This window comes from Epinephelus fuscoguttatus, linkage group LG15 (assembly GCF_011397635.1).
Source record: "Epinephelus fuscoguttatus linkage group LG15, E.fuscoguttatus.final_Chr_v1".
Taxonomy (NCBI): Eukaryota; Metazoa; Chordata; class Actinopteri; order Perciformes; family Serranidae; genus Epinephelus; species Epinephelus fuscoguttatus.
Genome location: NC_064766.1, coordinates 26792151 through 26813615, shown reverse-complemented (window position 1 = coordinate 26813615; position 21465 = coordinate 26792151). Strand labels below are relative to the sequence as shown.

Below are 21465 nucleotides of genomic sequence, written 5' to 3'. Positions count from 1 at the left end.
ATTATGATATGACAGAAATGTCAGTGACCAGTGATCTGTTATTCTTTGACGAGCAAAGTAGCAGATATCCCAGACACCATCATAGCCTCATGCTGCAATCACGGGGTGTTGGAATAATCTGAAAATTTACTTGCTGATCATATTTTATGGTTCCCATGATTCGTTAACTTTGCTCTTCATTATCAACGAGCTATTTAAACACTCAATAAAATAAAATACAGCACAGCTTCTTTGAAGTGCCCATGTTCTCTCCACATTACAACTTAAAGCTCATGAACACACCAAATTTAGAAGAACCATCATTCGAGGAGCACCTGAATGCTCTACTGGAGGTCTCAGCCAAAGTCCAATCCAACCAGTCCTCTCCCTCATTCACTCAGTTACAGAGTCACGAGCACTCAGATGTTCAACATGTCAATCTGATACTTACCATGCACTAAGAGTCGTTTAAAAAGATTTGTTCGTCCATTTTTGCCCATCACTATTGAATGAAGAGGCTCCAAAGGCAGCAAATAAACATCCAACAGGCAACACAACAGCTCAAAATATCGGCTTTTATTCATCCTTTAACTAAACAGGTTCAGAAGTAACACGTCAGCCTATATAATGATGTATAAAAATGTAATACGAAGAATCTCAAGAGACAAAACAGACGTTACACGTATGTTCTTTGGCTACAGAAGCCTGCTGGAAGCCAGTGGTAGCAACATGAAGGCTTAAGACACTGGCTGAACAGAGGAGAGAAGCTTCAAATGCACTGACTACATCTCTACATTGAAGAGGTATCAATGTCAAAAAGCTCTGTCCATTTTAATTAAAAAAAAAAAAAAAACATCTCAAAAAAGAAAAGAGAACTGAATATTTACCTCATGCAATGACATACAGCATATTAGTTTTCCAGTGATTGTTTTCTGACTCAGTTTAAACAAGCAAGTGTAGCAGTAAAAAAAGGACTACAAATTCTTTTGCTCACAAAAAAAGCATACATACATATGATCCAAAAGTAATGTGACAAAAAGAGGACCCGATATAAAAATACTGACCGACAACACTGAGTGTATAACTTACATCTTAACCTCCTGTCGAGCTGCAAACGTGGGCCAATTCAATACAGTGAAGTTATTGGGCGTATCCTGAGTGTGTAAACAAGGTGAACCTGACAATGAAAGCAAAAATACAAGTGCATTTTTGCACCCGTCACACGAAATATTTCAATGACTGAGTCAAATTGGAAACTCCCCTTTGTTAAGCTGTATGGTCCAAATATATGATTGAACGACACGTTCATCCGGGACTAACTTGCATAGGCAACACACAAAAAAAAAAAAAAATCACAAAACTTAATTCTAGATATGGGAACTGGGTATACAACATTCATCTTATGCAGCACATTTTTTTTTTAATAACTATGAGACAAAGTAAAAACTAAATAGGTCCTTAAGGATTTCAGTCAACATTTAACAGTCGTTTTAATCACTTTCAAATCAAGATGTTTTAAAGGTTAAGCGTTTAAACTAAGGCAGCGGAGCTTCTGGAAAAAAAAACTGTACTATGAAAACAAAATTCAGGTGATTTACAATGTACAAGAAGTCATCCTTGGTTTCTGCACATTTATACACTGATATTTTTTAACACTTCACTTGGGGATATTGTTTTTTTTAAATGTCACATTTTAATTTAAACAGGGAGATATAATCAACGTAAAATATCAAGAACACTATCGTGGATGAAAATGCTGCCTCAAATTATCTGTTCACACTGAGATGACGGCCTAACGGATATAATTTGATATGTGCAATCCATAATTTAGAAAAAAAAAAAAAGAGAAGAAAAAAAGCATATGAGAAAATACAAATGTGGAAAAGGTGATAATAAATGTAGTATAATTCTATATAAAATTAAACATCTGCAGCAGCACATCTCTTTTGTTTTGAGTTCCTCTTTCCAAAACACACCTAAAGGATATGTCTGCCCAAGACGACAAGAGGTACTCATTGCTGGGATAAGAGAAGGAGGGGACAGTGTCGCAAATGGACACGTGTTTCCTAACCCAATTCGTGAGAAAATAAATGTTAATCAATCTTTCAACAAAGCATCCCCTCTTTCTCTTACCCTCCAAGATTTACCATTTTATGCCTGACCAACTACGTTCTGTCAAAAACACAATCTCAAACATAACTGGTCTGGAAATGAAAAGCATATCACTGGATTAGAAATTAAGTACAATGACGATTCACTGAAAGCCGACAGATGCAGTGCACCGATCAGTTATTTGCCCCTGAATATGGGGAGGGGGGTTGCTGTAAACATTCAAAGCAAATAATGAAAATTAAAAGCAGAGTAACACAAACAAGCTGTGGTACAGTGACAGTGCCTCGTCGTCTTTATCAGTGAGTCTTTAAGCACAGGAGGAAAAGACATGTTTCAATGTGCACTGGACCAGAAGGCTTTGCAGTGAGCCGAACAGGCAAAACTTGCTCCTGTCTAAACTAAACAAAGGCATATAACTATTAATGCTCTGCACACAGGCTGTGCACACACGTGTCCTTAGCACAGCCAGAGACGTCTTGCAGGCGCAGGTTAAAAGTTAGAAGTGATGATGGCGATGACAGGCCTATGAGGCAGTGACTCCTTCCCACTCCACCAGGTACTGCACCTTGCCGTCAAGGGTGACCCGTCTCGCCAGGACTTTGTATTTTTCCCCACAAGCCAGCCGCCCTGCTGCTCCGAAATAGCTGCTGATGGAGCTCTTGAGGTGGGAGAGCTGGCTGCTGGGGTCCATGCTGTGAACTATGTCTGTGGAGTGAAGCCCAGGGAGCGGGCTCAGCATCTCCGTCGCTGAGGGGTTTGGGTCTGCGTGGCTAGGAGGGGGGATCTCTGGGTTAGGGGGCTGCAGGGCCCTTCGAGGCCGCCCACGTTTCCTTTTTAAGGGTGGAGCAGAAACAGGCATGGTGCAGGCTGTCGTGTGTGTCTTGCTAGAGCTGCAGAGGCTGGAGGGGGTTTGACAGGAAAAGAGGAAGTCAAAAAAAATTATTTTAATTCTGACAGTAATAAAAACAGAAAGATACAGAGGGGAATTACACAAACAAGACTAAAGCTGGTTTCATAATGCTTGTGCAGCAACTGCCCTGACAACCACACACCTGCGCGAGCAATCCCCCAAAGAAGCAAGGCATTTTTAAAAGCTGCCACTGCCGCTACTGTCCAATAACAGGCAGTTGCTTCAATGTGAGGTTGCCTGGTGTCGTGAAAATAACTGTAAACTGTAGCAAGGAACCGAAATCACTTAAATTAGCAAAGAATTCTACATATGTGTACAATTTACCAGTTATCTAAAGTTTGGTGGAAATGTTATCCCAGGCCCATGCTGCACACCAAATCCCAAATTTTCCTATCATTTCGAATTTCGCATTAAGGAAATTAAACTGAGAAATGAGCAAGAGGGTCAAAGTTTAAGGTGGAATGTTACGAGAAAGTATTATGTCCACATAGTATGCACACTCCATACAACAGTACGTACTTTGTAGGGGCAGCTGCAGCATGGACTTACTGTAAACAGAGCAAGTAAGCAATGCAGAACGTAGGGCCACTTTTTTTGTCCAATTGTCTGAACAAGTTTCTAGCACTGTGTTGTACAACTCAGGGTATTCAGACACCAACATTATCAACTCCATTTTGTCGTCTCTCTGCTTCCACAGTGCCTGCCCCCTTCTATCTAAATGGCAAAAGCCAGCGACCACCGCATGAATTTTAACACAGCGAACCTTGTGCGAGTTCGTGTGGACGGCTTTACACCCCTACTGCCGTGTTCGACACCCTTTGTTAAAACGACTGGAGGTGGTGAATAAAACCACAGTGGTGTGAAAGCAGCTTAGGAGTCTATAGCCATGCTAGTGGCTGTACTTCAGCACAGCAGTGCTTTGATAATGACAACTTGACAACGCCAAGATGCTGATGTCACCATGTTGAAAATCTCAGTTTAGCATGTAACCGTTCTAACATTTTAGTTTTAGTTCATTTGCACATATGCATAGAAATGAAATAACTATGAAATAACAACAATCATACATAAAAAGATGTCTTCAGATGTTTTTTGAATAACAATAATATAGATGATGATTGCAGAGATGGAAGAAGGTTGTTCCAAAGAGATGGTCCTCTGTATTTCAATGAATATGATTAAGAGAAGTCCGACAAAATGGAAGATGAAGGTCCTTAGAGTGTCTTGTGAAATGAGTGAATGTTTGAGGAAGACTTTAAAGAGTTCTGGAAAAATACTCAGCAAGTCATGAGTGTGATGTACATATTTATACATGAATACACAAGTCTGGTATATTAGCAACATTTGCTAGTTGGTACACACTAACCAGTGTACAGCTAAGGCTGATGGGAATGTGGGGAAAATATTTTGAAAGTATGTTGTATTAATAAAATATTGGACTTGGTGGTGGCACAGAAAAACTTGAGGGAACCATGAAAGTCTGTCTTAAATTTATGTTATACCATCCAATAATTTTAGACATTTCACTGAAAACCAGAAATGTAAACCTCCTAGTGGTGCTAGACAAAAAGTCAGGAGACCCATACAGTCTTTAGGTTTCTTCTTCAGGGGGCTATGAATGTCTAAAAAAACCCTAATTGCAATCCATCCCATAGCTGTTGAAATATTTCAGTCTGGACCAAAACTGACGACAGACAGACCTCTATAGAGCCACAGATGTCAGAGTAAGAAATGAACACCGCAGGCATACCTTGACTGTCTTGAAATGCTAGTTGAGGTAGTTTCTGTGGTGCTCAGGGCTCCTATGGATTCCACATCTGAGGTTCTTGAAGACAGCTGAGACCTCTCACTCCTGGTGTTGACAGGAAAGAGGCATGATGATAAAACAATTATAAACAGACAAAGAAAAAGGCTGCTGAAAGTTTGTTACAGTTCCTGTGCACATAGCTAAATAATTTACTCAATTTGTCCATCAGTTTAGTCGAAAATGAAAACAGTTGTTGGCTGCAGCCCTGACAGTATGGTAGCGCCACCACTACAAAATGGAACAGTAGTAATGGTTTAGAAATGGAAATTCAGCACCGCAGTTGCTCACTTACTTGATAGAGGTTAAGTGATCCAATGTGTGGGGCTCTAGTGGTAGAGACTTTCTTACTTCCTGTCAAATACAAGAAAAAATTATCATATCTCAGTGGGTTTCCTTTTTAATTTAAAAGTTTCTCAGTATCCCCAGAAAAAGTTACAGTTTGAGAGTTCGTGTGAGTGTGTGTGTGTGTGTGTGTGTGTGTGTGTGTGAGTGAGTGTGTGTGTGTGAGTTCAGACCTATAGAGTAACACACAATACCCATCCCTCTCAACAACTATGTACACACCCAGCCCACACCCACCAAGAAATGCATACAAATGCATGCACACACACACCTGGGGCAAGAGTTCACCGCGTTGTGGTTTAGCCAGAGAACGAACTCCTTGCTTCCCCTTTTTCTTCTTCTTCTTCTTCTTCTCTGTGCCATTGGTTAAATTGCCGCACGCTCTAGAGCAACAATAACAAAAACAGTTTCACAAGTAATGACAGTTATGCACTAATGACACTGTCACTCTTAAAGAGACAGTTCACCCTGAAATCAAAGATGCATATTTTTCCTCTTACCAGTAGAGGTAATTATCAGTCTAGATTGTATTGGTGTGATTTATAAGTGGACCAGATCAAATGCCTTGCACGAGAAAGCTGCTCTTGATTGGTCAGAATTTCCATGTGGGAAAAATCCAGGAAGTAAACCAAACGTTGAAGAAGAGTACACTTGCAAGATAAATGTGACACTTTCTAATGCCACAATGGAGGGACAACTACACAGGTTGATTTTAGCGCTGCTCATCGTGGACTATATTGCTGTCTAGGGGTGGGGGAAATTTCCGAATCTTAGATGCATTGCGATTCAGACGTGGACGAATCTGAATCGATTCACAAACGTCCAAATTTCGATTATTTAAATCTGTTAATTAGAGTAATACAGAAGGTTCTAAATAATGCAGAACTAAGACGCGCGGTATGTGTCATCTCCAGGACACTTTAGGATGCGCACCTGGAGCAGACACGCCGACACGCGCACAGAGGAAAACAAACATGACTGACCGCCGCCCACCTCGCCATGAGATCCGAACAGCTCCTTCTACAACGTTGACGGCGGAAGCGAACTCGACAAGAGCCACGTTATATGTAAGCTGTGTCGTGCTAAAATAAAATACTTTGGCAACACAACAAACATGAGAAGCCATGTAACTTGATTCCATCTGACGGAGGAGTCAGGGAGACGGCAGGCTGTTGTTGCTGCAGCAACTAGTGGCGCTACCGACCAGAGAACAATCGAGGAAGCAATTAGAAAGCTGCCACCCTCATTGGAAAAGGCGAAGCGAATTACGAAGGCCATCGCGGCATTTATTGCCAAGGATTTGCGTCCTTATTCTGTCGTGGAAAATCAGGGATTTTGAGGACTGCTGCATACATTGGAGCCCAGATACACCATCCCATCCCGACGCTATTTCACCGACACTCTACAACCAAACCAAAACAGAAGTCATGGCCTCACTGTTGAAGGCAGGCAGGTAGGATAGCAGTTACATGTGATGCGTGGACGTTTGTCGCCACCGAATCATTTGTTACTCTAACTGCGCATTTTATCTTGTGATTTAAGATACCTGTTGTTACCTTTGGTTCCATACAACGAAGTCGTAACTTTCCAGTTTGCACGCATTTCCATTTATATGTTTAATAAAATATAATGGAAATGAATTCAACTGTTTCTTATTACAAATGCACTGTTTTTAAAAATTGCAAGTGTTGAATGCTTATTCAGTGAGACAAAAAGAAATGTGTGTTGTGAAAAAGTGCATCAATATACATAAATTAAAGATGCATCAATAATCGTTTTATAATCGAATCGTAGCCCCTGAATCGTAATTGTTATCGAATCGTGAGGTGCCCAAAGATTCCCACCCCTATTGCTGTCATTGTTCATTTTAGTCAAACCATACAGTTTGAAAACGAGGTGCGGCTCCAACTAGAAAACAATGTTTTGATGCATTGGATGTGCTGAATGTGCATATTAAGGCAGTACAGGAGGAGGTGCACATTAATAATCCTCCAGGACTGTAACATGCTCATGTTTAACCCAAACAATGCGTCATGTGACTGCAGTTGGTTCAGATCCAGGTCGGGAGCACGTTCTCACCACAAATGAACCGCACCAGAGTTTGTTTTTATCCTCTTCAAAAAGGTCTCAGTCCAGTTGTGGAACTGAACAACATATTATCTCTTCATGTGTCAAAGTACACTTAAATTTATGAATGAATATATACAAAACACTATTAACAAATTCACATAATTGATAAAACATAACCCAACTACAATAACTGGGAGAGACTTGGCAGCCAAACATTTCTCTATAACCTGTGTAGGAGCAGCTGAGATTGTCACTACAATGAGATTAGCTGGTCTACCTTTACAGTCCACCTTCAGGGAGGCTAACTTGGCTCGCTAACTTCAGGGCTAACCCTCTTTACTTTGATCAGCAGGTGAAAAGCAGGACACAGGAACTTGGCATGGGTCTTGAGGAGTTGTACCATTTATTTACTGACAAACGGCCTGAACTGTTCACACACTGCACTGCTACGTTTAACTTCATACTCTCTGCTCAAGTCGCTGCGGCCTCACTGTCATGAGTCACCATCACACACATTATTTCTCAACCACACACTCGCTGAGCACAGTCTGGCACCAAAATGAGGCACTGAAACCAGCGTTGGGATTTGGTCCGATGTCCTACCAAAAATATTTAAAAATACCAAACTTCAGAACTTGTAGGTTTCACATCTTACCTAATGCCAGATAGCGCCTTGGTGGACTTGCAGCCCTTGATGGTGATCTCATGTGAAGCCCTCTCCAGCGCTCTGCTGGTCGGCTCATGAGAATTGGGGGGAGTAGGAGGGACACGGACCCTCAGCCCAAACAAGTGCTTCTTTTTCTTCACCTCCTTCCCTGACATGAACCTGGAAAGGGAGAGAGAAGGAGGGCGGGTAATGACAGGTACAAACAGGACACATTGGAGTTATAAAAAGTCATATGGTTAAACACTTTCAGGATATGATCAACATAAATGTTTAACCAGTAAATGAATAACTTACATGTTGCTGTTATTGTTTAATGCCTCCAGAACATTTTCATATCGCTCTGATCTGGGAGTGTTGGCGAGCTGCAGACACGGGGGAGGGCAGATCGCCAAACCGGAAAGACAGGGTGCAAGAAAAAAATTAATAATAATGATTAAGTCTTCAGAACCAGCTATATGTTGTTGCATTAAGCAGCTACATAGTGTGGAAACCACTAATATGTAGCAGGCTGCCAATTCTGAACATCCACTCTTTAATATTAGACTAAATATTACTCTACACAAATACATGTGAGAACATCAGATTGTGTCTGTGTGTCCCCAGAATTGGCCTCTAGTGTGTTACAAATCAAAGTTATTGAACAGTCACATGTAACCTGATAAATAATGTCCTTACCTCCCCCAGCTGCAGCAGATCCCAGTTATCGTTGATGTAAGCCATCAGGTCCATCTCAGAGTCAAAGTACTTCTTCTTGTGGATCACACTCAAGTTGAACAAACTCAGGTGTGTGACATCCTCCCTGAAACAATTCAGAGAATTCAGAAGGAATTCAGAGACGTGGTAAGGCATAACGGCACATTAAAAACACAGTGGTGGTTATTATTAGGCGATTTTTGGCATTTTATGTGTCTGATTTAAAGGTCTGCCTCCAAAGAACAAGTGAGAGACGTTACTCAGCTCACAGATTGAGACTGAGGGGAAAAACAGTGTGTAAAGCCAGCATATTAAGGCCCTGATCACACAGGAAGCGTTTAGCAGCTGGAGGCGGCTTTTAGTAGTTGTTTTTTTTTCTGAGAATTAAGCTTTTTGATCACCGTTTTTGCGCTGCAAAGTGCCTCATGTTTCTGGGCTCTAGGCGCCTGTCATTTTTGCCAGAGCACTCTGAACTCCTCAAGTTGAAGAAAAAAACAACTCAGCTCAGAGCGGAAAAATGCACTACATCTTAGACTTTTCCCCATTGTCCAATCGAATGATTTGAGAGGCGGGCCTTCTGTGGTGGTCACGACAACAGGTTTACAGTTGGTAAACATTGGAGGGAGACTGGCATAAGTGGTTGCTGGACACCCAGAGCTCTACGGCCCGATGATAGACAGGAGGTTGTCAAACTGCCCCCAAGTCATCCTAAAATACGCCTGGAAACAGCCATCATGGAGGCGAAGATCCTGGACCAACTGGCGGTACTCCCTGTGATCCACCATCTTTTTTAGGGTCTCATGTACCCACAAAGATCTCCATTTCTCTGTGTCCAACAAACTATTTGCTGACAGCCTCCCAACCTCAACCAGAGCTACAGCAAGTACCCTCTGCCTCAACGAGCTACTAATTACTGGGGGAGAAATTAAGGGTTTTTCAACCTAACCAGATTTAGTTATTGTTGGAACAGAAGAAAAAACGAACCAATGGGGCTTTTCACATCAGGGACACGGGCCTAGATTCAAGCACATTTGACCACAAAGTCCAGTTCCTTTGATTAGTGTGAACACTGTGTACCGTACACAGACACGATTCGTCAATTTGTGCCCAAATGCAGTTGAAAAGGTGGTCTCTAGTACAGTTCACATGTACTCCAGTACAGTATGCATTAGGTTTGAAAACCAACTGTACCAAAACACGGAGGTGGACTGCTCTTAAACGTGACTACATGGAGTTTTTAAATCGGTTATGAAACAGTCTCAATTCATTACTGATGCCTCTATATCAGACAGCAGTGCAGCCTGCCGTACTAGCTGATGGTTGGAAAATGTTAACGCATCACCCAACCCTAATGCACATAAGACTGGAATATATCTATCTGTGCCAAAGCTGAACATGAAACTTAAGATTTACTTACCATCTGAGAGGCAGTCGCCTGAGGCACTCCGGTCCACGACGACAAACGGAACAAATGAACTGATAAAACCTAAAGTTACACAAACACAAGACATGTGTCAGTTTATTACAATGCAAAATGATTGGGTGACATGTTTTAAAGCCTGGCACTTTACTGTTTCCTAAGGTAAATGTGAGGACATGACAGGAATTGTTACACAAGCAGTAATACAAAAAAGGCAGTGTGGTGAGTATGAAACACTTATAGTGGTATTTGCACCTATCTCCGTTGAGCATGGGCATCTGTAAGCAATGTAGACACGCCTCATGAAACCACTGCAGACAACTGTTACACTGCAGCATCTTCAGAAACCAGCTTCAAGGAAGGAGAGAAAGAGAGCGTGGTTATGGTAATTAACACGGAGCATGTAGGCAACTGACCTTTCGCTAAGCCCCGCCCCTTTGTGATGGTAGTTGTAAGCATGGAGCCCACACTGTAACTAACTGCACTCCTTAAAGAGATATGATCATATTTTTGGGAAAATGAAAGAGTGATTCCAGAGAGAAGCAGACAGAGGGGTCTACAGTCTGTGTTTGAAGGATATATCCAGGATGTCAAACTGACTCAGCAGCAACAACAGGTTAAAAAGACAAAGATAGTTAGAAGCTAAAGCCGAACTATAGGCTACAGATCACAGTGTAAAAGTGAACCACCACATCACTGCTGATCGCCACACAAGACAATGAATATAAAGGGAAACTTTGCTGATATTGAACCAGCTGTGTGGCATCACAGTGTGTGCAGATGAACGGTGTTTGGCTTCAACCCCCACAGGCAGGGATCTCCGGGGGAAGTCAAACAACAGTCATCTGTGCACAATGCCATGTCACACAGCTGGTTGGATATCAGCAAAAACTGCTTCCCTTCACCGGTTCCTGTACAGCAGGGTCAGTCTTCTTTACTGTTATAATCATCACAAAACAAAAGCAGCATGTGTATACATTCAGTAGGCTATATCTTCAGTAGCTAGCTAGCTAACCCTACAATTTTCAGGATTTGATTTTGGTTTTGAAACAGGGAAGAAACGTGTATCTTTTTCCAACCTCTCCAGGTAACAAGTATCATTAATACACGACGTGCCCCAGGCACAACATTTAGCTCCAAATCCACAAAACCAGCCTGAAAATGAAGGAAATCTGAAACAATTGCATTAGAGTCAATGGAGCACAGCTGTGTTGTTGTCGGACCCTGGTCTGAGCCTGGCCAATGCTACATTATATTGGCCAGTCTGCGTCTGAGGGCGGGATTTAGCAAAGGGTCAACTGTTTCCTACGATTTTTTTGTGTGTTCCTCACAGTAGGTAATGTGTTACTCACTCTCCTGGACCTCCACAGTAGCAGTAGCACTGCTGGATGTTAGTCCTGTGGTCCGGGTCCCAATCCAGTTTGTCCAGAGCATATGGGAAGGACAGGTGCAGCACCACATGCTGCTGCTGTTCGTGCTGCAGAAAAGCTTTAGTAGACGTTCCCCTCACGTGGGCACCACCCCTCTGTGAAGCACACAGACAAAAAGCATGTTTAACCCAACTTAATACTATGTACACACCTACAGTATTTACCCCAAAGATTATCTTCTATTTTACAGTTCAGGCAGCGCAAATAGAGTCTCACAAAAGAGCTATCATAAATACATGCTCATTGAATCAAACTCATACATTTAACTAAAGGTATCTTTACTCAGAACACAAGCTGTACCTTAGGCATAGAAGCGAGCTCGCACTCTGAGCAGATCCACTTGTCTTTTGAGTCAACAACCGCGGCATCGATGATGGGGGTGTGGCACAGCTGATGGTAGCCTAAAGGACAATGAACAGAGTTCAATAAGTGGATGAACAAAAAACAGATAATTAAGAAGACTAGCTGTTTAGAAAAGAGAGGCTGACATATAAGAGCTGCACGTACTGTTCTGTTCAGTATTAGGTATGACAGCATCACAAACAATAAACAGTACCTTGTCCACAATTGTCACAAATGACAATTTCATTGGGTTCATCTGAAGTTTCATCCTGGCAGATAGAGCACACAATGTCATCGTCGTCATCCTCATCATCACCTTCGTTCTCTGAAATGGACAAAAGCAAAGTTGCAACAGAGTAAAGGTAAGCCAGCACCTCAAGTAGTGTTTTAGTGGGGAACTTTGGGCTTTTTCAACCTGGACCCTATTTTCACTTGCTTTTGTGTCAAATTGACGAATGGGAACAACAGCTTTTGAAACTGTATCTGGAAATGAGCGGGAGCTTTGCAGCCAGCGGCGGCGAAACAGAATGCAATGTAGCCATGTAGGGCATATGTACACTTTCAATTTACGTCCACTAAATGAACTTGTTTTTGCCACTGACAGGCTCTCAGATTGTTATTGTAAGTATCTGACAACATAATGAAAATGATCCCTGAAGGAGGCAGACCTTTAGTTAAAGATTAAGATCTTTTTTGTTTAAGCAGAAACAGCCATGAAATCACCACCATCAGAGCCACCAGACTCCATTTAAATAAACAGTCATTTTTAGCACGTATTGAGTCTGTAATACTTTTCCCACTGAGTGTGTTCATGTACTGTCCCTTTAAAAATGTACTACTGCGTGTTTAGTCATGTGACTCTCTCCAATCCACGACCTGGAAGCAACATGGAGGAGGATGCAAACACCGAGCCAAAGAGAAATAAAATGCCAAGTCCATCGTTTGGACACATTTTGGCTTTCGTGAAGACGACAGTAAACAGAAAGAAATCAAATGTAAACGCTGCGGAAATACCGCCGATCTGTTTCAGCACTTCAGCACAATTATGTTACCAAATATTAACAGTGCATGGCTCAAAAAAAGAAAGAGACCAACATGTGCCTAGCAACAGGTGCCTCCACAAAGCAGCTCTCGATAACACAAACATTTACAAAGGCTACACAAAATTCAAAAAATAAACATTAACAGTTCATCTGTGTGTTTCTTTCCATTATCTTAAAATTGCAAAGATAAGATACGCAATCTTTCATTAGAAAAAATATCCCAGCTTTAACGGTTGAACGTATTTACAGTACAAACCTTGTCAGTGAACTATGAGGGCAAAAAACAAAAACAAAATCATCATTAACTGTAATCGAGGTAGAATGTTCAATTAATTTCGCCCAGCCTGGTACTGTATAGAGCCAGCACATTTTCACATCTAACAGGGTGAATTAAGGGTTCATTTCATCCAAACCAAAAGCTGGTGATTGTTGGGGCAGTGGAAAGAAAAAGCAAGACGGCTTTGGTGGGTTCATTTTGTTTCGGTCGACTTTGAATGAGACGTGTTTTACTGTTCATATAAAGTCTGGTTATATTAGTGGTTAATAAGTTCTATCTCTGTCAGGATCCTTTTGATAATGCTGTCAGACACTTTGAACAATAACCTGAGCCTATTGGTAAATTTCTGCATTGCTGCAGCAAAGTGAGATCTTCAACCACTGGAGGTCAGCAGAAAACAAGGCTTTTAGCTGCTGTGTAACACTATGTTCATGCAGCTGTGCAGCAACATGTGGATCAGCCCAATTTAAAATCAGTCAAGATCAAAAAACAAATATAAACTCAAATGGTGGATATTTGTAAAAATATGTTTCCTTTTGTAATCTATCTCACATTATGTTGTGCTTTACAATAAAGCAACTCTGTCTGTGTCATATCTACATTTTAACAGACTAATCTGGAGGTGAACAGACCCCAGCATCTCTGTGTATCATCCCTGTGGTCATTGTCACAAGTGGGCAGTGAACTTATGCTGAACTGATGCCAGACACTGCGGACAGTTATCTGCCAGCAACAAGTGGGGAGATAAGTAATGCAGGCGATAGCAGACAGGGGTGTGGCCAGGACAATGCCCTTCCGAGAATTTGAGCAAAATCGATTTTGAACTGTCGAAGCTAGAGTGCAAAAATGCTGCCGGGCATTAAAGCATAGACGTCCCTTACATTACCTGCAAATGATCATGGACTGCATTTTTATTTTACTGTGAGACCCAAATACTTTTACTGACCTGTAAATCTTGAAGTTGAGGGAATTACCTGTCTGAATATCCTTCCACAGAACCCACGACTTTGAATGATCCTCAAAAAGCACAAAGCATCGCTGTTTGTCCCGATCTATCTGAAGGAGAAAACAAAAATAGGGGTGAATGTCTTCCTTAACACCACACTGTTCTCAAAGCCTAAATATACTGCTCAGGCCTCGCACATTTTCACTTTAGTCCAGTGAGATATGAGATAACATGTTTCATGTCACATCTGCCCAATGTAGAGGATTTTGCCAGATAGACTTTATGACGAAAACTGCTAAGCATAATCTCAGTAACAGCTGAGGTTTTGTAAAATTAGTTGAAACAAAATGGCCAAAAAACTGTCAAACGTTTGCAGCTGATGGCCTCCAGTTTCCATTTTTTTGAGCATCTGCTTCACTGGTGTATCTGATGACAGTATGATAGTGTTTCCCTCATACTAACCTTGTTGACTTTCCCCAAGTAGGACAAACCATCTGACCACCGGGCCAAGACGACCTGTCCCTCTGTGAACCGGTCAGACATGCTGTCCTCCCCATACTCTCCCAGAGCAGAGAGTTGTTTGGGGGGAGGGGACACAGCCTTCTGCTGCCGCTGGGGGAGAGCTCTGTGATGGACAGACAGGTGATCCACAACCCCTGAGTCTCTGAAAGAACAGGGAGAGATGAATTTACAATGGGGAAAGAGGTGAACCACATTTAACAGCATTTTCAGGTGATATATCAATCTGCGTAATCATCAATTCCCAGGCTATGTGCCGTGCTGCCAACAGTGTGCTTGGTGCATACTACACAGTCTGTCCTTAGTCCCTCAATAACAACACCTCTGTGGCTTAAAAATGATCATATTACAATCAACACTATAATTAGGACAGCAGTGAAACTCATTTATAACAGCTAATGGGAATCATGTGCAGATATGTGTGTGTGAATCTCTGTCCTGTATGTGTAATGGAAAATACAAGAATACACTGCATGGTCACAGAAGAGCTTACAAAACAATGGCTCAAAATAAAAGCATGCCATTTCCCCTCCAGTGGATACAAACAACAGGTGATTATGCTCATAATTAGTGCTAATAGGTAATTAACGCAGACCCTGCAGTCAGTGAGATGTCTGCAGGGCAATGCTAAGTAATGTCAAAAGCTAAAATAAACACAAAAGGTATTTATACTAAGATCATGACTAGACATAATCTCTCTATATCTCATATTAGACAACAATGGGAGGACGATGTTGAGGTCCTGCTGTCACATATGGAATGGGACATGGCTCCTTTATGGTTCATTCATCCTCTGTTCGGTCAAGACATCAGCTACACTTCTCTAAAGCTACACTTGCAAGCGTATTCCCGAACGTAAGCTATTTCGGATCAACAGGACCTGATGAGTATAAAAAGCTCAACATTGTCAACCATAAACGGACTGATTATAAATTCCAAGTGTCCTTAAACGAGTTCTTCCTAATTAACAGTGTCTTAGCTTCTTACTGTGGATAAAATTGGTCGAATCTGTTGTCATATCAAACTACAAACAGTATTAATCATAAATAAACAAGTTTCAACCATTAAATCTGATCAGGTTTTGTCCACTTTTGTGTCCGGATCGGCTGCAGACTGACTTTGCAGAGATGGCTGCCATCTTGTTTTTACATGGATTAGAGTATTTCGCTCTCACTGCCACTAGATGGGACAAAAACATGTCCATAAACGAGGACAACAGGTCTAAATTAAGCAAAATGAAGTATAAGCTGCAGGAAACCCAAAATGCGATGTCCTCATAGGACGACGCAGGGTCTCAGGAAGATATGTTACAGGTGTAAGTAGACCTCGGCGACCATCTACCATATGTTGTGGGCTTGCCTCAAGCTTGCCCCTTTCTGGTTGTCATTTTTGACACTATTTCCAAGGCTTGTGGCTGTAATATTATGCCTTCTCTTACAATTGGTATTTTTGGTAAATACCAATACCCCTGCCCTCTTACAGGTCATTGACTTTTCCTCCATTTTAGCTACTCAATTCTACTTAAATGGAAGAATGTGACGCCTCTATCACACAGCCAGTGATCAAAGATGTTATGCAGAATATGCAGCTGGAAAACATCTGATGCACCCTCAGCAGCTCAATCAATAGATTTTACATTAGGGTACTCTACAGTCTTTACACTGGTCCGGCCCACTTGAGAACAAACAGCTGAATGAGGCCCATGAACTAAAATGAGTTAGACACCCCTGCTGTAAACAGTCTGTCCTGTATGTACTTAATTTCACTACGATTTTGGGGTTTTGGGTACACTTTTATTTATCATCTACCAATCCTCCCTCACCATGGTGTTCATTTCCACTGCTATGCAGATGACACACAGGTCTACATCTCATCTAAACAATACCCCTGCCCTCTTTTAAATAAACTAAGAAATAAATAAACATCTAAACCCTCCACTGCCCTTCCTCCCACCTCCCTCGAGGACATCAGGAGTTGGATGACCAGGAACTTTCTGAAGCTCAACCGCAGTAAAACCAAGGCCCTGCTCACTGGTTCCAAAAACATCCTGGTTGAAATCCAAAGCCCCCACGTCCCACACATCATCATTAATAACTTCCCTGTACCCTTCTCCAGCCACATCAAGAGCCTCGGTGTCATCCTGGACAGCACTCTTTCATTCGAACCACACATTGAGAATATTACCCAGACTCCACCCATCACTGTAGTCTTGGTCCATACATTTGTCACATCTCATACTGACTGCTGTAATGCAGCTCTCTCTGGCCTTCCCACCAAACTCATTAACAGACGTCAAATCATTCCAAACTCTGCTGCTCACCTTCAAAGCCCTCCACAATCTAGCCCCCACCTCCTACTCGCTGCTCTCTTCCTGTGCTGGTTTCACCACCTCCCACTCCCTGCTCTCTTCCTCTGCTGGTTTCCTAACCATCCCCACCTCCCACCTCATCACCATGGGTGCCAGGGCTTCTAGCTGCACTGCCCCCAGGCTCTGCAACTCCCTACCTCCACTTATTCCACAGTCCCACACCGTAACATCCTTCAAATCCCATCTCATAACTCACCTGTTCAAACTGGCCTATGCACTTTAATATTGACTGTACCCTGTACCCTCTGCACCCCATGCCCATCCTTCCTTTTAACAGATTTCATCCCAGTAAAAACATGTGTTTTCCAAGTCATGCATTTTGCTCTGGCTGTTATTCTATGCTCTGTACAGTGACCTTGGGTGTTTTGAGACACCTTTTGGAATTAAATGTATCATTATGATTATGATTATGATGATGCAAGGGTTTTTTGTTACTTTATTTATTTGTGTGTTTTCTGTTTTAGGACCTGACTGTATCTCTTTCTTTTCCTCCCTCTCCTCTCTATATTTCTGTAGATGTTTGGACTTAAATGGTGTTAAAACACACACACACACACACACACACACACACACACAACTTATTATCAATTTTGAAGCTACATATAAACTGACACCTGAATGTGCATTTGTCAGTTGTATTTAAACAAATTTAGCACCCAATATTTTCATATTCTGCTGCATAAATATTATTCTTTGGGTTATTTTAGAGATTACAGACTTAATTTTTCTATTTCCCTTTACCCACTGTCGGTCAGTCCGAGATCCCCTTTGTTCGGATAATGAGTGAACATGGTCAACATTAGCTGCCAGCGAGGATAAAGGGCCAACTAGAGACAACATTTCATACTAAAATGTCTTGTACATGAATCAGCAAACAGTCGGGCCGTTTCTTCGCATGAATAATCCGCATGCGGAGCGGTAACCCCCGAAGAGGTCGCAGGACGTCGGACCCACACCCCCCCACCAGGATGAAAACAGATGACAACAATACCTCATTCGGTCACCTCCGCTTCTACAAACGACTCGTACGACAAAATAACTAAACAGGAATGGCCACTGCTCCCCGGTTTCTTCTCTCGTTGAATTTATTTCAAAGTATATCGCGGAAACTTGCGGGGCTCGTGCCTTCTTCACAAGATAACAAACGTTCCCTGAATATTCGCCATTTTGCTTTCCCGCTGATGGACGGGGAGTGCATTATGGGAAGTGTCTAAACGAGGCTGCGTTCACCTTTTTTCAAACATTTGAAATTGTAGGCAGGGCACTAACTCAACACAACATATCCGCCCCTTAAAGAAGTACAGGAGATACTATTTTCATCGAGCAATACACGTTTACTGCGGATTTTGCTCTACAAATGTGGATTAAATACAAACTAATGTTGTAGGCATTATAACTTAACGGTCAGATATGTTCCTTGATTAAATATATGTTTATTAAAACGTTTAAAAGTTCGACAAGGTTAGTGTTTGATAAACTTGTGATCACGCTGCTATGACATCGTGTGGTGGTCGTCAGGTCAAGCGTTTGTTGTGGACGCTATGACCGGAAGTTGGACTCTGCTTAATACAAGAGGGGTTTTATTGTGAAAGACTTGGCGGAAGTTTATTTTGCTCAAGAAATTAGCAATGCAACCACACAATTCCATATAAATATATAATACTAATGATAACACAGCACTCACAGCATAATAGTCATAATGCTTTTTGTCTTTATTGATCACTGCTTTTTTTCTGTAGGTGTGGATAAAAATTCAGCAATGCAACCACACAATACCATATAGTAATATAGTATATATATAGCGTAACAATAATAATAATAATAATAATAATAATAATAATAACACAATACTCACAGTACAATACTCAGAATTATTTATTGCAGCGGTGGATGCATGTTGACAAACATTTCATCCATTTGGTTGACATCCTGAAAACGTCTACTTTTTTTGATTGATCACTACTTTTTTTCTGTAAGTGTAGATACAATACAAACTGACATCAACATTATAAATTAATGGTCAGACATTTTACCAGATCAAGGGACTGTTCGTTACTAATGATGGGGGAAGGGGTGGTGCTAAACGAAGTAGGCGTGTCAGAAATATTTTAAGCACTGGGCAGGGACTTTAGTTTTTTATTTTGGCTTTGGGGTGGGACATATAACTTTAAATGGTTGTATTTTGTATTTATTTCAAATATTCTCTGAATCCCAATTCCTGATGGAGGGTTTGAAAGGCATGTTTTGTTTAAAAAATTGTCAAATGTACACCAATTATCAGAGCCAGAATCTGTAACAACAGACATTGTTGTCAGATATTCCATTTTTTTTTTAATTTCAAAATATTTTTATTAGGATTTTCAAAAAGGAAAAACAAACAAAACCAAAAAAGGGGAAAAACAGCAGGGTTGGGCAGACACAAAAGCAAAAGTAGACGTGACTGAGGTGATTACAGTAATACCTTATATGATGCAACAGCCCTTCCCTCCCATCCCCCACCCATCCTCCTCCTATCCCCAGTTTTTCCCACCTTAAAATATTTCCAAGGCACAGTGTCTAGAGTATAATATGCAGAATAGCAACATCCTTGGAGTCAGGTTTTACTTTTTAATTATTATGTCAATTGAAATAAAACACGTTGAGTGCTGATGTTGTTTGGGTGTTATGAAAATGAAACAAAAAGGGTCCCCAGGTCTTATCATTTTTTTTCTCTGAACCACTGGCAGAGAAGTGCAGTATCGTAATTTTAGGCACGACATTACATCTTGAAGTCACGGGCCAGATGTGGGCGGGGCAGTCTCCTTCCATTTGAGCAAGATGGCATGGTGGCATCATTGTTTTTGTATTTGTCACAGATGGGAAATGTATCAGGGTAGATACTAGATAGCTTAACCTTAGACATGTGGGTGCTCTGGACAATATTCAAATTTCTGACGGTCTGAACACATCATGCATGAGGAAGGCTTCCATTTGAAAAATCCCTTTATTCTACATGTCTCATTTAAAATTTTGCCAAAAACTAATTCTCTGCTCCGTAAAAAACAAACAAACAAACAAACAAAACATAAATATATCTGCGCTCCAGCATGCATGACAATAGTTTAGTTTAGTGGTTTTCACATATGCAAAAAATAAATACAAAGTAACAGATGAGCAAGAGAAAAGTGATGAAGAGATTTAAAAACCCTCAGAGGGGCTTAATCAAGGAACTCTCCAGTGTATACCCTAATCCAAAATATTGCAAAGATTGATGGGCCTTTTTCAACTCCAGCATTCACTTTTAACATTAAAGAATAGGTTTTTAAAATCTAATAATGTCCACTGTGGCGCTAAGTTACTGATGTTGCCACTGATGTGATGTGTACAGTTTATTTAGAAAAGCCGTCATTATATGTACATGTTTTTAATGCAGCTCATGTGATGATTAAAAAATCTGTTAGTAGTATTTACATTTTGCTTTAGAAATTGTTCTTTCACTAAGCCCCGCCCCTTTGTGATGGTCCAACAAGCTGTCAGAGAAAGCATGGAGCCCACACTGTAACTAACGGCACTCCCTGAGGAAATATTATCATATTTTTGGGAAAATGAAACAGTGATTCCAGAGAGAAGCAGACAGAGGGGTCTACAGTCTGTGTTTGAAGGATATATCCAGGATGTCAAACTGACTCAGCAGCAACAACAGGTTAAAAAGACAAAGATAGAAGCTAAAGCCGAACTATAGGCTACAGATCACAGTGTAAAAGTGAACCACCACATCACTGCTGATCACCACACAAGACAATGAATATAAAGAGAAACTTTGCTGATATTGAACCAGCTGTGTGGTATCGCAGTGTGTGCAGATGAACGGTGTTTGGCTTCGCCCCTGTGCTGCTGCCAGCACCTGGACCTCCACACCCAGATGGGTGGGGATCTCCAGAGGAAGTCAAACAATGTTCATCTGTGCACAATGCCATGACACACAGCTGGTTGGATATCAGCAAAATTTCCCTGCTTCCCTTCACTGGTTCCTGTAGCAGGGTCGGTCTTTATTCACTGTTATAATCATTACAAAGCAAAAGCAGCATGTGTATACATTCAGTAGGCTATATCTTCAGTAGCTAGCTAGCTAACCCTACACTTTTCAGGGTCTGATTTTGGTTTTGGAACAGGGAAGAAACGTTTATCTTTTTCCAACCTCTCCAGGTAACGAGTATCATTAATACACCACATGCCCCAGGCACAACATTTAGCTCCAAATCCACAAAACCAGCCTGAAAATGAAGGAAATCTGAAACAATTGCATTAGAATCAATGGAGCACAGCTGTGTTGTTGTTGGGACCTGGTCTGAGCCTGGCCAATGCTACGTCTGCATCCTGGAGCAGGGCAGGACTTAGCGAAGGGTCAATTTGGTGTGAATATTAGTATATATATATATAGATAGATAGATATAGATATATATATATATATATATATATATATATATATATATATATTCTATTTTATTTTTTAAATTTCTTATTTATGGTGGAGGGAGGGTCAAGCAGTTTCCCCAGTCTC

At 41.3% G+C, this 21465-nt stretch overlaps 1 protein-coding gene across 2 annotated transcripts; it reads right to left on the bottom strand.

Moving 5' to 3' along the window:
- Positions 1–553: 553 nt before the first annotated feature.
- mtf2 (metal response element binding transcription factor 2) lies at positions 554–18137 on the bottom strand. Of its 2 annotated transcripts, none has more exons than XM_049599042.1 (15): positions 17917–18137; positions 14501–14702; positions 14067–14148; positions 11987–12097; positions 11731–11831; positions 11353–11525; positions 10256–10351; positions 9998–10066; positions 8563–8686; positions 8182–8249; positions 7876–8046; positions 5422–5533; positions 5101–5159; positions 4752–4853; positions 554–2990 (listed from the first exon to the last, which is right to left on the bottom strand). In XM_049599042.1, exons 1-15 carry the CDS (start codon positions 17919–17921, stop codon positions 2615–2617), a joined length of 1851 nt encoding a protein of 616 aa, XP_049454999.1. In that variant the 5' UTR covers positions 17922–18137; the 3' UTR covers positions 554–2614. The 2 variants fall into 2 exon arrangements, with proteins under 2 accessions (XP_049454999.1, XP_049455000.1); XM_049599043.1 differs by lacking the exon at positions 17917–18137 and adding an exon at positions 17773–17837.
- Between the last annotated feature and the right edge of the window lie 3328 nt (positions 18138–21465).